Source organism: Talpa europaea, assembly GCF_964194135.1.
Source record: "Talpa europaea genome assembly, chromosome: 12".
Taxonomy (NCBI): Eukaryota; Metazoa; Chordata; class Mammalia; order Eulipotyphla; family Talpidae; genus Talpa; species Talpa europaea.
The window spans coordinates 99,020,273-99,036,069 of NC_140079.1; the positions used below are offsets into that span (position 1 = coordinate 99,020,273).

The 15,797-nt window shown below is 48.5% G+C and overlaps 1 protein-coding gene across 20 annotated transcripts in view; it reads right to left on the reverse strand.

Annotated features, from left to right (window-relative positions):
• Positions 1-15,797, reverse strand: part of RBFOX1 (RNA binding fox-1 homolog 1) — a gene marked incomplete at both ends in the record, with an annotated part of 929,893 nt that overhangs the window by 107,163 nt on the left and 806,933 nt on the right. For 19 of the 20 annotated variants that reach the window (XM_084251201.1, XM_084251196.1, XM_084251209.1 and 16 more), the window contains 2 exons: positions 3,038-3,091; positions 9,292-9,435. In XM_084251201.1, coding sequence (XP_084107327.1) covers positions 3,038-3,091; positions 9,292-9,435 — 198 coding nt within the window. The remainder of the gene's footprint in view (positions 1-3,037; positions 3,092-9,291; positions 9,436-15,797) is intronic. The other variant, XM_084251202.1, reaches the window with a different exon arrangement.

Consider the following 15,797-nt stretch of genomic DNA (forward strand, 5'->3'; position numbering starts at 1 on the left):
TGCTGTCTGAAGGAGGGGGCTGAGGTCTGCTGTGCTGTGGGCCAAGGAGCGGGCATCTCCCTCCTCGCCCCGGCACCTCAGGAGCAGCTCCTTCTCCCAGGGAGAACATGTTCCTCCCCTCTGCACCCTGGAAAATTCTTACTCATCTCTCCTCTCAGCTTAAATGCTCCTTCTTCCCAGAAGCCTTCCTGCCTTCGAACAATATCGATCTGCCCCTTGGACAGCCTCTTCCCTGGCTTTGAACGCAACCACTTTGCTGCAGCTGTTTGTCTTGATGATCTGCCTCTCCTGCTCCTCAGGAAAATCTATGAGGACAGGACACGCTTCCATCTCTCTCGTGGTTACTCACCGGGCCGGTGCTTGGCATGAGACCAGTGCTATGGACCTCGATGGAATCCAAGATCAGGCTGTAGATTTCCTACTGTATTGAACAGTAGCTCTGTCTGGCTGCGTCCCACAAATAAAACTCTCCAGAGCTAAACAAAATGCTTTTCAATCTTCTAAAAGGAAAATGAAGCTCAGGATCTCTCACCTCTAAATGCTGGCTAATTCCCATTTTCAAAGGCTGGGAGATCGTTTTGGAGAATGTGGTTTCCCTGTGGTCTCGCTCTGCTGCATCTCTGTGGGTTATTGATGCTGCACATAGTCAGGATGAGACAGACGCTGCCTAGATGGGTATATGGGTGCCCCCAGCACCCACGGAGCACGCAGCCAAACTCACCACCCAGCGCTAAGTGACCGGCCCCAACAGCCCCCAGGCCACAGCGCCCTGGAGGAGCTCCTGGCTCTGAAGGCCACCCCCTTCCCGGCTGCTTCTGCAGCCCCAAAGGATGAAGGAGACCATCGCCAACATTCAGGGTGCTCAGCCTTTAAGGTGGGAATGTTTCCTTAAATAAGGCCTCTCCAGGGAAAGCCTCCCCCAGTGAAGCTGCGCAGGGTGAGGCTGCCCATCAGCTGCCGCTGGACGCTCCTGGGGGCCACACCTGCAGGACTCGCTCTTCCCAGGGAGCACACCCAGCGAGAGAAGCTATTTTTGATGTTTCCTAATCAAAAATTTTTTTTTTTTTAAAAGCGGCTCCACAAAGTCAATCTCTGGATGCAGCAAACCTAAACGGTCCTGTTCCCGAGGCCCCCGAGACAGGCTAATCACGGGAATGACGGAAGGAGGCTTAAAAATAGCTCCGCCATTATACCGCCTGAATAGCAAGTGATCTTCTTCTAGAGTCCCCACGCGGCTCCCGACGGAAGGGATAACGTGCTCGCGTGGCAAAAGTTCCCAAACAAAATACAAATAAAAGATAAATTAAAAAAAAATAAAAACATAAAGCCTTTATAGGCAGTTGTGCTACAGGCGCCGGCTTAGGAGAACGTGGCCAACATGCTGGGCCAGCTTCTGTGCGAGGCCAGGAACCCACCAGGGCCAGGGGGTTGGGGGGCTTGGGGGGGACACGGTGGTGCCTTTGCTCTGAGTACACTTTGCTTTGTGGGTGGAAGGACAGTCCCCATACGGATTTCCATACAAGAAGCCGAGAGTGTGTGTTTTCCTCGGGCCTAGGGGTGAACCTCTGGCCCCCTGTGGCTGTCAGACCTCTCATGTTGTGGCCCAGTGACACGGTCCAGCAAATGGCAGGACCAGAGCAGAAAGGATTGGTTCTGAACCTCATCTAGCAGAGCGCAAGCTCGTGTGGGCCCAAGAAACCAGAGTCCTAGAACGTTCTTTCCTGAGCTCAATATGCCTCGTCCTGTCCATTCCTATGACGCCTACTCAGCAGGGAGGAGGCTGCCCAGGACTATGACCCCTCATGTGTGCCCGGGGCTGCTGTCCCCAAAAGAGACACTGACCACCTTAGAGAAACCAGCCCCAGAAGCTCTGCTGAGTCCCGCCTTCTCCGGCATAGCCTGGGGAGGATGGTGATGGCTACACAGGGGCCGGCACCTGGTCAGCAACTTCCCTGGATGTGGTCACAGTGTGAGGAGGCCTGGAGTGGGGCGGACCTGGGGCCTGCACTCAGGGAACTGGGCTGGATTCTCAGAAGCCTCTCTTTCCCGGTCGTGGAGCCCCAAACCCCCATTCTTCACTCGTCACTGGTCCCCACTGGGTATCTGCATCTACGTCTCACATTTTCCTCCAGGAGGATTCTGGGGTGGGGGTGCTCAGCTTTCTGTGGGTGCAGGCAGAAGGGGCACAAGTAGCCCCACATGGGAGGGGCCCACCAGGGGGTTATTTTGCATTCAGAGGCAGCATCGCCTTTGTCTAAACCGGGAGGGTGCAGTGTTTGTGGCTTTGAGGACAAGCCTGGAAGTTTCCTTAAAACACAGACACTGAGATCCATTTTCAGACACTCTGAGCCTGCAGGACTGGGCTGGACCTGCAAGTTGCACATCCGGGTTCCCAGGAGAGCAGATTTTTTTTTCCCCTCCCAACCTATTTCCATTTTGAAGGTGCTGGAGACTCTCCCTACCAGCCCTGACTTCTACTAGCATCGTTGGCTCCAGCAAACGCTACTTCTAAGTGGGTTTTAGGGAGGGAAAGAAACACAACCACCTCAAAGTCATGGCAAATTGCCAAAAAAAAAAAAGTGTGTTGGTTAACACACTAATAAAGGAAATGATACTCAAAAGGTTGGTGTATATGCCGCGTCTCCCCTACAACCCAGGAAAATAACTGCACTTTATTAACACAGAATGATCACATATTTACCTGCTCGTGAGACTATCAACTCACTTTTTAATATAAAGAACATAATTATCACTGAAAAACAAAAATGTAGCAACAACATTATTTTTTAAGCATGGGCAATTTTCTTCGGGAAACTTGATCTAAGATATAGATAGAAAACAGCAGTTTTAAATGACCCCCTTCTACATTTTCAAAGGAACCCATCCGACTTCCCAGCGCGTGGGACACTGAGGAGGAACAAAGCATGAGCTGCCTTGTCCCCAGGAGCTGACCCAACAGTGCAGTTGTTTCCCATTATCCATAAAACAAGAGCTTTACCATAAGCTAAACCATGTTAGAGTGAAATAAGTTGCTTACCTTTGAGCCTCGCTCATTAAAAATAATTTCAACATCTAAGATTTTACCAAATTGCTGCAAAGAAATAGAAAGATTGTTTAAGCAGGCAGAGAAAACGGGGCAAACCACATCCTGCACTTGGGACATTGTTCCCCACGTAAAAGTTTTGTTTCTTTTCTAATATCAAGGATGTGCATTCTGAGGGGTTCTATCATGACAAGGCGCTGCGATCATCTCTGTATTACAGGGTGAGAGGAAATCATTGTAGGGTCTGGTGCAGAGTATGGCACTGAGAGGTTGATTCTGTTTTCCTTTCCTTATGTGGTTGTGATTTGCTTTCCCAGGCACTGAGCAGCAAAGATTATAAATGCACTGACCTCACTGGTGTATGCACTGACCTCACTGGTGTATGCCCTGACCCTCACTGGCTACTGGCTACTGACCCTCAGTGGCTACTGACATCACTGGCTACCCACCCTCACTGGCTACTGACCTCACTGGCTACTGACCCTCACTGGCTACCACACTGGCCACTGGGATGAAGTGGGATTTTGATGGTAAAATGTTCAACTAGAGTATGAGGTTGAGGATTTTGGGTCCCATCCCATAAAAGCCTGGAGCAGCCAGGCCACGGAGGAGAATAAAGCAAAAAGGGATAAAAGCGAGGTCCCCCACCGAGCACCCATCACTCTCAAGACAGCAGCACAGCTGGGCTTAGTCCTCAGGCTGAAATGTGCTTCTCTGGATGGGTCTCCATATTGTTAAACAAACACAAAGATTTCCAACAATTAGCATGAACAGACTAGGAAGGGAAGTGAAGGCAAGGCGGCTCTGTACACTCTAGAAAGGAGGTCTCAGATTGCAAATACATTGGACTGCCAGGAAAATACAGGTGCCTTATGAAGGAGAAATTCCAGATGTTTCAGGATTCCTCTGACCCTTGTAGTACTTGAGACATTCTTTACTTAATAAAGGATTTGCTGTCTACAATTCAAATCCAGCTACTGTGTGTTTTCTTTTCTTTTTAATTTGCTAAACTAGTGAGAAATCTAGTTTGGATGAGAAATGAACCTCAAGTAATTCTTGATTCATACTTTAAAAAAAGTGGGGACATGAACCCCGAAAGCAGGAACATCTGATCATCCCAAATCCTTTTCTCTGGTGTTGGAATCGGTCCATTTTCTTAGATCACAAGAAGCAGAGGGCAAGGTTTGAATGTGGTCTGTTCTACCTAAGTGCACGTGAGTGAGGGGGTCGGAGAAGCAAGTGACGTGGCCCAGGGAGACATCAGATGGAAACTGCACCCTGATGTGGAATAGAGCCAGTGCTCATTTGAGCGATTAAAAAAATAAACTGAACATAAAGTCATATTTCCATCCCTTTTTTCTTTATTTTGAGCTTTTGCAGGCTGCATTTTTATTGCATCCTTTATTACCCTAGGAGATTCTGTGCTCTCTCTCTCCCCTGGGTGGGAAGCATTAAGCAGACTGCAGCAGAGGATAGAGATTGGGAGGGGGCTCAACAGAGAAGGAGCAGGTAGAACACAGAGAATCAGGAGCACTCGCCTGACCTCGGTGCCTCAAACAGACCATGCTGGGAGGGTCCTCCTAAGATCTAAGAACAAGAAGTATCTGGAACCACAGGCCATCTTCTGGAACACACAGCGAGTCTAGATGGGAGGAAGATGGGTGACGGCCTGCCTTCTGCAGTCAAATCTCAGAGCTGGAAACTCTGGGGTGAGGGGGGTTCTGACTGAGAAAAATCTAAAGCTTCCATCACTCCATGCTGGGACTCTCTCGGGAACGTCCTCAGCCAAAGGGTGGCGGGCTTCATTTTTCCCATTGAGCCCAAGTGTCTCCTTTGCAGAGAAACAGAAGGGTTGAAAGAAATCAGGAAGGGATAGCTCAGCCAGGAGACGAGACATAAAGCCTACAGGTTTCCAAGGCCATGGATGCAGCAGGGACCTTGCGCCAGCTCGCCCTGCAACCAAGACTCTCATGCACTCTCTGGGTCAAGAGAATATTTTTCTACAGATTGTCTCAAGGGCCCTAGATTTGGGCAGAGAAAAATCATTAAAAATAGAAGAAGAAAATATACAGATTTGGGAAAAGAAGGATTTGCCATTCAAGGTGAACTGAATTTCATAGCAGGAGGGAAAAAAAAACCCTCCAGCTTTGTGAGCCCCTCAGAAGCAGTCACCGTGACGTGGCTTCCTTAGAATATTCAGCTGACGCAGAGGCCACCCTATTAATTCCAGGCATGAGGGCCTGGAAGCACATGTTCATGGAGAGAGAAGCTCACAAAGGACTTCTTCCAAAGCCACAAAGACAATGTCCCCGACAGAGCAGAGCCCTGTCTACAGCGTCAGTACAAACATAAGATCTGCCGGAGAGAGAACCAACCAAAAAGCCATCTTCGCTTGCGTCCTTCCCTAAAAGGAAAGCTGTCGCCATATGCCCTGAAACGGTCCCAAATGTTGGCCTTTCTGGCGGCTGCCATGAGGTTGACATCTCCCAGCCACCAGAAGAATGCTGATGTAAGCCCCCTTTCGGAGACAGTTGTGTACTATATTTATAGTATCAACAGTTTAATTGGGAAGTTGGGTACTAATGATGTAAACACAGCTGGCACATTTTCAATTTAAATAGACACGACTCATTCGCAGACATCCTGCGTTTGTTTGCTCAACACCGACGTTCAGTGTCTCAGCCTCGTGCGAGATGTCTCCGTCGTGTGTCAGGAAGAGTCTGGGAGCTTCGGGGCATGCGCTTGGGCAAATATGTACCAGGTGTTTTCCAACATCTTCAGATCAAATAATAGTTCTCTGAAAAACCGGGAAAGTTGTTCAGTGGATCCAGCATAAGGCACGGAAGTGAGGTTAGTTCAAGGAGCGCATGGGAGAGATGACCAGCGTGGGCTCAGTTTTCTGGGTGCAGAAAGGGGAGGCCTCTCACCATGTCCCCGCCTCATGATATCATCATCCATGGGATTTTGGCCTTGACATTGACAACGTCTATGATCTTACTCAAATTTATTGCCAAAAAGTTGATCACGAAGTCTGCTTCTCCACGATCTGAATTTGCTTTTAAGAGTAGACTTGGTAGAGGGTCCTCTTCATGACCAGAGGGTGTGTGTTTTGATGACCAAAGTGAGGCTGTGCCAGCAACAAGGGTGGGTCAAATCTGTAACTGTGTTCCTGGAATAGTTTTTTCTGGAGATGATTCTACGATACAGTGTGTTGCCTCTGTGGTCTGGATGTGTCCCCCAGCTTTAGACATCAAACTAAGGGAGGCCGCTTATTCAAGTGCACGCACTTGGTGGGAAGCCCGCTGTGCCTCTGTGGGCCCATGGAGATTGCAAAGGTAAAGGAAGCAGATGTGCCAGTCCTAACACATCCAGGCTTGAGGAGAAGGTCACCAGGCCCAGAACCACTCCCCCCCCACCGAAACCTCCAGAAGCAATGCCCCTCACAGTAGAATAGCCCCACCCTCCCACACCCCACTGGGGTTTTAAAAAGACTCCAGCTTCTGCTTGGACATGGAGGCCTCATAACTTTTGAGCAAGGGATGTTCATTTTAAAAGAAAAACAAAGAAAGAAAGGAAATCCAAGATGACCTAGAAGAATTCATGACAAATACTGAAATTAATACTTGAAATTGGGAGGAGGGAAAGACAGACGGTCATGGAAGAGAGAGGAGAACAGGCTGGTGTGGGGAGGTGCTGAAGACACAAGGTAAAAGCAGAGTGTGGGGCAGGGATGAGGCTGCCGGAGGTGCAGACTTCACGGCTGGATGCTTGAAGGTCACAGGCTCGGTGTGAACACTGCTGGGCATTAGGCGGTTTGAGGAAGGAGGCTGTTTGCCTTATTTTGTCAGGGGTGGAAAATCCCTGGCCGTGGTTTATGAAGGAGAAAGGCAGACAGGTCTCGGAGGGTCTTCTCTGCATCCGCCCTTGTTGAAGGGACAAAGGCAACATATTGCACAAGAGGAGAGAGGCCTCTCCTGCGTAAGCGATGCAAGAAATACCCCACTGGCATTCAACTATCATTCCTCACAGAAGCTATGACCTCAAAGGGGAAACCATACTTAATCCCCTTTGCTGGAGCTTGGGGGTCAATCATTTACTGACCCAACACCTCCGATGGGATTTGGCCACTGAAAGCTCCGAGTAACCAGAAAGGGTTGCGGCTGCCATGCGGGGCCAGGAAAGACAGCTTCTTTGGGTTCACATTCTGTTTCTTCACAATGGTGCTGGGAAACCCAGGAGGCCTCCGAGTTATTGCAGGGTCCAGGAATTCACATGTGCGAGTCCCTTTAAAGGCAAAACCCATGAAAAAATCTTGCATACTTTTGAGAATGGGCACAGCTGCTGTTTGTGCTGAGTGCCTGCTGCATTTTTCTAATTGAGAGGTACTAAGTGCATCCATCATCTTGTCAAATCGACATCTTGTCAGCTGCTTGGGAATTTTTGACTTTTACAGGAAGTGGCTCTGAAACCAGTAGATTTTGATTAAGTTCTGACAACTGGTGGTGTGATCTTTGGCACCCAGAGTTTTCTCTGGGCCCCCTCTAAAAGAATCATGAGGTTCAGGGAGTAGTGCAAACAGGATGCTCTTGCAGCATTAGCTGTGCGCATGTGGAATACCTGCCTGACTTAGCAGAAGAGACCTCCCTCCCTTTCAGGTAACCAAGACAACTGGGAGGGAAGAGCACCCTCCCAGGAGGGAGTCGGGTACGATGTAATGAGGGACACTCTGACCATTAAGAGGACCAAGTTCAAAGCCAAGCTCCCAGTGACACTTGATGACCGAAGAGCAAGACATCTTTGTAACCTGCAGTGGCCGAAGGAATCTAATCCCTCTGGTTACCCATCACTCAAACCTGGTCTCACTGTTTTCCACACACTTAACCTCCACTCTAACTTTGAATGCTCTGCACTTTTCAAAGGCATCTCTGACCTAAAAGTGCCCGAGGGTATCTCTGCTCTGCAAGAGTGAGAGGGCTCAGCTCAAGGTTATTACCAAATGAGAGAGATAAAAGTGCAGATGCTGACCTTTTCCTCTGAAATGTCAGCGTTCAAGTGTGGGTATCTTAAATATTAGGATGCTTTGTTCTGCCTTCATGTCAGCTGCATACTTGATAAACATCATGCATGTTAAAGAAATAAAAGGTGCCGGCTCATCTCACCATCACGGAATGATGACCCAGTGCCCTCACCACCACCCCCCCCCCCGTTCATCGGGGTGGCGGGGGGAGATCAACTTTGCCCAGAACTAGACATTAAAGTTGGGTCTCTTCTGGTTCCTTTTGTAATATTTGCATCTGTCGACAAACTCTGGGAAGAAGACCCTGCTGGCAGCCAACCTTTACTCTATGTCAAATGTTAAGGATGTAGTTCTTTTCATTGTGTCCACAGATACTTCCCGTCAACGCTGGGAGGTCACGGGCAAATGGGCTGAATGCATTTGCAACAATGAAGGATATCCAACTCCATCCAGCTCTGTCCTATGGTGGAACAGAGCCCAAAGAATGAAAAACTCATCCCTTTCCAAGGTGAACAGTGCCAGGAACATCCAGAAGGAGAATGAGGGCCCTGACACCTATGAAACCAGCACCCCAGTCATTTATCTCTCTGGACTGGACACCATTTGCATTTAACTGTGGTGGGTGGGCATGGCCGTCACTGTGGCATCAACATCCCACAGGCGCCCTGAGCCTTCATCACTGATTTTGGGATAGTGTCTAGGGCAGGATGCAAGGCAGACTTAGAAATCTGTTTTGTTTTGTAATGAAGTTGCCAGCAGAACTAGCTATTCTCTACAACTGCCTCTGGAACCTCAATGCAGAGTGCCTGGGAAAGCATAAGATCTGAAAGATTTGGCAAGAGTCACTCCACCCGATGACTGGGTGATCACAGTGGAGGAAAGGGTGGAGTCAATTCATAATGTCTACTTCAGCAGGGACAGAGCATCTGGGGCCACTCCATCTGGGATCACCCATGAGCTTGATTCAACCTGGCAGTTTCTTTTCCATTTCACATTCAAATTTCTAACTAGAAGACCATTTGGCAAGGTGGAAACATGCATGGAAATTTATACTAAATCATAAAGGGACCCTACGCCAGAACAAGCCCACAGGCTAGGATCTAAAATGCCTCTTCCCCTTAAGCAAACATCTCACCTTAGTATTCTTAGTACTAAGAACTTACAGGCGGAGACAAGGAAGGGTTCTGGGGACCCCAGAGTGGGCACTGCAGAGGACAGAGGCTGTACTTACGCCAAACATTTGTCGAAGGTCCGGATCCCGGAACCTGAATGGGATATTGGAGACATGCAGCCGTTTGGGCTGGGACTTATTTTCCGTGTTTTCAGAAGGTTGTGTCTGGGGCTGGCCATCCGTCGGTGCTGCGTCATCTGTCTGCTAAAAAAACAAGAGCAAAGCAAAGAGACTCTGAGTGGACGCCAAGGCTCTTTACAACATGCATTTGTTTCCCCAAGTGGTAGGAGAATCCAGAACAAAGGAAGAAGGAACAGGAGGGGCCTGCTGGTGTGGGTCGGCTACTCCTAAGCAGCCTATTCGGCCGCCATTTTGTCACCTAAACAAGGTCAAAGTGGTCCGGCCAGTTAGGAACAGGAGCCCAACCCTTAAACCCTTCAAATCAAACAAGAGCACAAAGCTGGATCACACTGGGAAGGTTAGGTATGTCCAGAATGCCCAGGGGTGGGATGGGGGCTGTGGAACGATGCATAACACATACTCCCACCTTATACATCACAAGGTATGACCTGGAATGCCCGGGGGTGGGGGTGTGTGGTCTGAGGACCGATGTATGACAAGGGACCCTAGACGCTGATCAGTGGAAAGGCTTATTGATAACTGAAACCATGGCTGGGGAACTAGGGCTTGATCTCAATCACAATACCAAGTCATCAAGCAGATGAGAAGTGCCTGGAGGGCAGACTCACAATCCCTAATTTTCTACGCCCTTCCCCTTTCTTTAATCTCCTTAATCTCCTTACAACCAATTACGTGTATGAATAAAAGGGCCAGGATCTTGCTCTTCAGCAGCATCCTGCATTATGTAGCCTGCTCCACGACTCCCGTTTGTCAGTGTGGTGTTGTCCGACGCAACCTGCTGGGTCAGCTGTTCATTCATTCACCCATCATGGATCTGGGATTTAGTAGTGAGCAACGCAGGCAAAAAACCCAATAACAAATACAGAGCTGACAGGAGGGGTGGGGAGTTTTAACAGGTAGTCCTAAGAAGTCTCACTGAGAAGGGGTAATACTCTTGAAATGGGTGAGACAGTGGATCCCTTAATCAAGGTTGTTCAAAATCTTAATGCACCCCTACATTATTGTTGCGGCTTTGTAGGTAAAGCCTTAGTACATGTATTAAAATATTCGGAACAGTTATCTGGTGTTCTGCAGTGCAAGTCACCATCTGATTGACTGAACTTTTTTTTTTCAAGATCTTAACTGTTTTTTTGATTGTACAGACCTGTGCTGTTCAACACAGCTGAACACATTGAAATTGAAATGCAATAAATGTAAAATTCAGTTCTTTGTTCACACTAGCCACAGTTCAAGGGCTCAGCAGCCCCGTGTGGCTCAGTGGCTTCCATATGGGACAATGCAGAAACATCTCTGTCTCTATCAAAGTCAATTTCTATTGGATGGTGTTGGCCTACAACCAGCCCCCACCCCCCTCCCATAAAAGTCTGGAGAACGTGTTGAAACCCATATATATAAGAAGGAACTAGAAGAAAAGTCACAGCAACATTTGGTATCCCTATCACCCTTCCCCATGCCCACACTCCCAGTTCTACAGTCCAACATTTCAGGATTCTCATTTCCAAATACTTTCTCTGCAATTAGCACACAGTGCCTGCAGGTGGCGCTCACACCAGCTAGCTGCTGCTCCCCAGCCACCACGCAAGGGGTCCCGTGTACCAGCAAGGAATTGTTTTCACCCATTTGTAAGCAATTCAGAAACATATAACTGGGACAAAGCTATCAAGCCAGGCAGCCGGGTGTAAAATAATAAAGACAGAGAAACAGACAATCTTACAAAGTGAAATATATATAATTAGCGACTTTCTCATCAGCCCTGGTAGTTATTGTCAGATTCTGCTGGCATTCTTCTTCCTAACACACCCTGAATTGCACTTAGAAGCCACACCTGCCCGTGCCTGGCACGCTGCTCTTCCAAGCTGGCTTGGTATCAAGAATCCTTCCTGCTGACCTCTTAGACTTTCAAATGTGAGGTCATCACGACAAAACCTGCTGCTTGGTGATTTCGTCTGTGCTGCTGGGCTGGACAGAGAGTGGTGGTGGTTTTCTAATCTGAAAATAAGCAGTGATAATAGTGGGTGCAGAGCAGACACAGCCCTATAGGCTAACTTGGCAGAGAAAGGAAGGCAAGGGATTTTTTTAGAGGGTATTTTTTTTTCTTTTTCTTCATAAAGTTAAAAGCGAGGCGCAAAACCCTCTCCTGGGAAACAAAGTAAAGCTCCTCACCTGCTTATTAAACAAGTTTATAAGCAGCTACCCTACACTGGACATGTCAGCCTCCAAATGCACGCCGTTCCTGGTCTAGCGGGAGAGAAGGAGGAATCAGACAATGGCACGGACTGTCTGGTGCTGGGACCAGAGTGAGTCAGAGGCCGAGTGAGGTGCAATCAGGGATGGGGCAGCAGGACGTTCTGTGGGCCCGGCCCGGCCTGCGGTTACATTTTAAGTGGGAGCTGTCTAAGTTAAGAGCAGGACAGGGCCAGTGCAGAAGAGTGGAAAGCAAGACACAGAGGAGACAGAACGTTCTGGATTCTGAGGTCCACTAAGCATGGACCTTAGTTCCCCTGGGAGGAGGGTCTGGCACCCCCTGAGAGGAGGGCAGGGTCAGGGGTGGCTCAAGAAGGGCCATGTGGGCAAAGCAGGAGTGGTCATTCCATCCTGACAGCTCAGAGGAGCCACTGAGGGTCAGAGCCAGGGGTGACGCAGAGGCTGAGCCCTGAGGACAAATGACACTTGCCAGGTGAAGATCTGGGCAGTGGATCATGAAGGAATGAAGTCAGGAAGGAGGGCATGAATAATGTGCCACCTTCAAGTGATAGTCGAACAATGAGAACCTAACACTGAGACCCCACTGGAGTGGGAACTGTGTTTCCTCTGCTGTTAACAAGAGGTTTGCTTCCATGTCCATGAGGTGAGATGACCTTGAATCCCGGGATGGTTGCTCTTCAGAGGGGTTGGGGTCCCAGCCTGCTCACATAGGTGCTAAGTCGGCAGAAGCAGCAATTTACACCTCAAGTTTCCAGCCCAGGTTTTCCCCTCTTGTTAGAAGTTGCTTCTCAACTGCAAATTAAAGCCAACCCCTTCTCATCCCAAGAAGGAGACTTAGAGTTGGATTTGCGCAGAACTGCTGGATGTTTCCATTTAATAAACCTATTACAGGAATTACAGAGATTATGATTAAACATATTAAATGATTAATAGCATTATGCCGCTCGCGTGAAAATTAAAATTAATCATCTTTAGTCAAACAGGACTTTGGAGAAATCTCTGCATTGTTTCCTTTGATAAAAACACACAATGCTCAATTAATCATTCCATAGACCACGCGGATGTCCCGATGCCCACCAACTGCGAGGTCGGAGTACCTGTGTGTTAACAACATTATTTAGCGATAACACACACTGTAAAAAACAGAAACATTACGGACATCGTGGGAGAATGCGGAGGAACAGGAAGATGAAGGTGACGATCCAAGAAGCTGAAAAAGAAAAAGCAAATAAAATGGACTGAGGATACCCACTTAGAGGGTGAGCGAGAACACATGGAAGAGATGGGGATGAAGACAGAATTCCAGCGGCTGCGGCAAACACAGAGCCTCTGCAGTGGTCACGCCAGCCCCGCCCACGCCCAGGCCACCAAGGCTCGGCCCTGCCTCACTCGACTTTTCTGAGAAGTTGCAGGGAAAATATATTCAGAAAATGCCCATATCTCATGTCGCTGTCTCAGTCTCCTAACGTTTACCACTCACTTGGTGACTTAAGGCAACAGCCGTGTTTTCTGTCCGGTGTCCATGGGGAGGGAGGCCTCAGTTCAGGTCTGAGCTCCCCCTGGAGGTGCCGGAGAGTCCACCTGCCTCTCCAGCCCCCGCTGGTCCCTGGGCGTGGGGCTGTGTGGCTCCTTCCTCTGCCTCCATCTTCATTTCGCTTTCTCCCCTCCCGGAGTCGCCACGCAAACCTCCCGCTGCCTGTGTCGTCTGTGGGTGATACTACTGGCTTTAGCGCTCACTGACATCCAGGGTGATCCCTGATGAGATCTGCAAAAACCCTTTTTCCAAATAATGTCACATTTGTCGGTTTGACAAGGTCAGGGCATGGGCATAATTTTTGGAGTCTACTCTTCGACTTCTGTGGTCCCCGGCTAAACAATGCAGCCACCGGGCATGAGAATGATGAGCTGCTAGCACGGCGGGGGATGAGTTTCCTACTACCTCAGACAGCAGGGAGTTCCCCAAAGGGTGGATCTCAAGCAGGACAGAAGCAGCAAGAAGGATTTTGCCAGGAAGCCCATTGGGTTCCCCCAAAAGAAAGAAGACTTGAGTCTTCCCTCTGCCAGCCCAAGCGAGCAGACCCATCTCTGCACCTGACTCTGGATGCAGCTGGGCGGAGAGGCATCCACCAGCCCCCCGCGGCCACCACTTTCTCTATGGGCTGCCAGAGCCCAGCCCTGTACTCTGCACAGATGGATAAACTAATCCTGAGATGTGCTTTGAAGCTTATGGCAGAGGCACAGAGTGAAAGTTCTAAGATAAAAATAAAACAGGGTGACAGAAGGATGGAACTACACATCTAGAATGTGCGCAGGCTAGAGGCAGGGGTCACCTGACTTGAGGCCCCTGCATGTCCAGGCTATGTGGGGATTACCAGCTGGAAGACTCTTGGTTGATCCTTTTTCAAGTCGTTTGACCCCTAACGTGAGCCCCAGCTGGATGGGCAATGCCCCTCGGAAGCATGTTTGGGAGATCAGATGGTGGAACCCAACAAACCAGCAAAATAATACTGAACTCACTCGGGAAATGGAGAAACTGAAGTCATTCTAGTTCCTGTTCTTATCGCTGCTGTTCATGGCCATCGGCTCTGTCCTTTATTTCTCAGGCCAATGATACAGTGGGTCATGCAGGAAAGGAGGCAGCTCCCCAAGGGGATGGGAAGCCCATTCACCTCAAGAGGTGAGTTTCCAGGCAGCCCTGGCCACAGGCCCCCAAAGAATCTCTGAGGGTGGCAAAACCGGCTCTGCCTGGGCCCTGTCTGAAGGCCCCATTAGGACGCAGGATGCGGGCCACCAAATTTTTCCAATAAACAAAGTCCCCAGATATTGGTGTGGGTTAAAAATGCTAAGAAAACCCCACCAGTACTCTAATCTCTTGAAGATCGCTTAGTGTTCCCGCAAAGAACTTAATAAAGAACCGTGGGGGCTCCCTCTGCTATAATCATCCCTAATTCAATGAATAGCTCTGAGCAACTGACGACTAATCCTGGTGAAATTAGATTTTGATATCGACCAATCCGGGTAAGACTCAGAGGGAATGTGCCTTTACCTAGAGGTAGGGGCCCTGGGCCCTGGCCTCTTCCTGAGCCTCGGCTCCCACTCGGAGCTCTGCCTGCCTTGCTGAGTTCACTTGGCCTCTTCTGGGGAGGACCAGGGATCCAGCAGGAGTGCAGGCCGGGATCTCCAAATTAAAAACCCAGTCCCATCCAGCTCCTTAACCCACCTGAACATCACTGTCTTCTTTGGCAAACAATGGTGATGGATTCCCACCACCAACTTGTCTGGGCTTCTGGGTCACTGGAGGCACAGCTGTAAGGGTGTAGACACTTTCCAAAGGAGAAAGCTGCCTTGAGTTGAAGATGGTGTTTAGGACGGTGACTTGGGCCATTTTGGAGAGTTATTCAGTTTTCTTAGGTCTCTCCCAAGTATAGAGAAGATATGCATGTCATTAAACTTCTATCCATTTTTCTCCTGCTAATCTGTCTTTTATTATAGTTGGGGAGGAAGACTCAGCCAAGACCCTAGAAGCTCAGAAGGAAAAGTATTTTCCCTCACCCCACATGATGAAAATTAAAATGCAAGTCCTCACAACACAGCACTAGTTCAAGGGTGGTGTTTGAGCACTGGACAGCAGTCCTGCCCCACGGGGAAAAAAAAAAAAAAATAGAAGGCTCACAAGTCATCTGTAAATTTCTAGAAGACTCATTCCAAAAAAGTAAAAAGCAATATAAGGAATTAATTTTAAGAATGTATTTATTTTAACCCAACCATCAAAAATATTATTTCAATATGTAATCACTGTAAATGATCTTTTTCCTTCTTTTCTTAACAAAAGCTTTGAAATCCTGTGTATAATTTGCACTTCTGGCTCCATCTCTCAGTAGGGATACCAGATCTTTGTTGGAAATATTTGATTGGCATTTAGGCTGTGAAAAATTGACAGTTGAACATCCAAGAATTTCAAAACACATCTAAAACTAAATAATCAAGTATCAGTGTTTGAGTTGAGTTAAATCAAATTAAGACTTTGATTCCCTATTCACACCAGCCACATCTCAAGGGCTCAACAGGTAACTGTGACTGGAATGACCCCTTAACAATGTTTATGTCTCATGCCCAGAATCTGTGAATTGATACTTTACACACAAGGAGGACTAAGAGTACAGGTGGAATTACAGTTGCTAATCAGCTGACCTTACAATAGGGAGATGATGCTGATTACC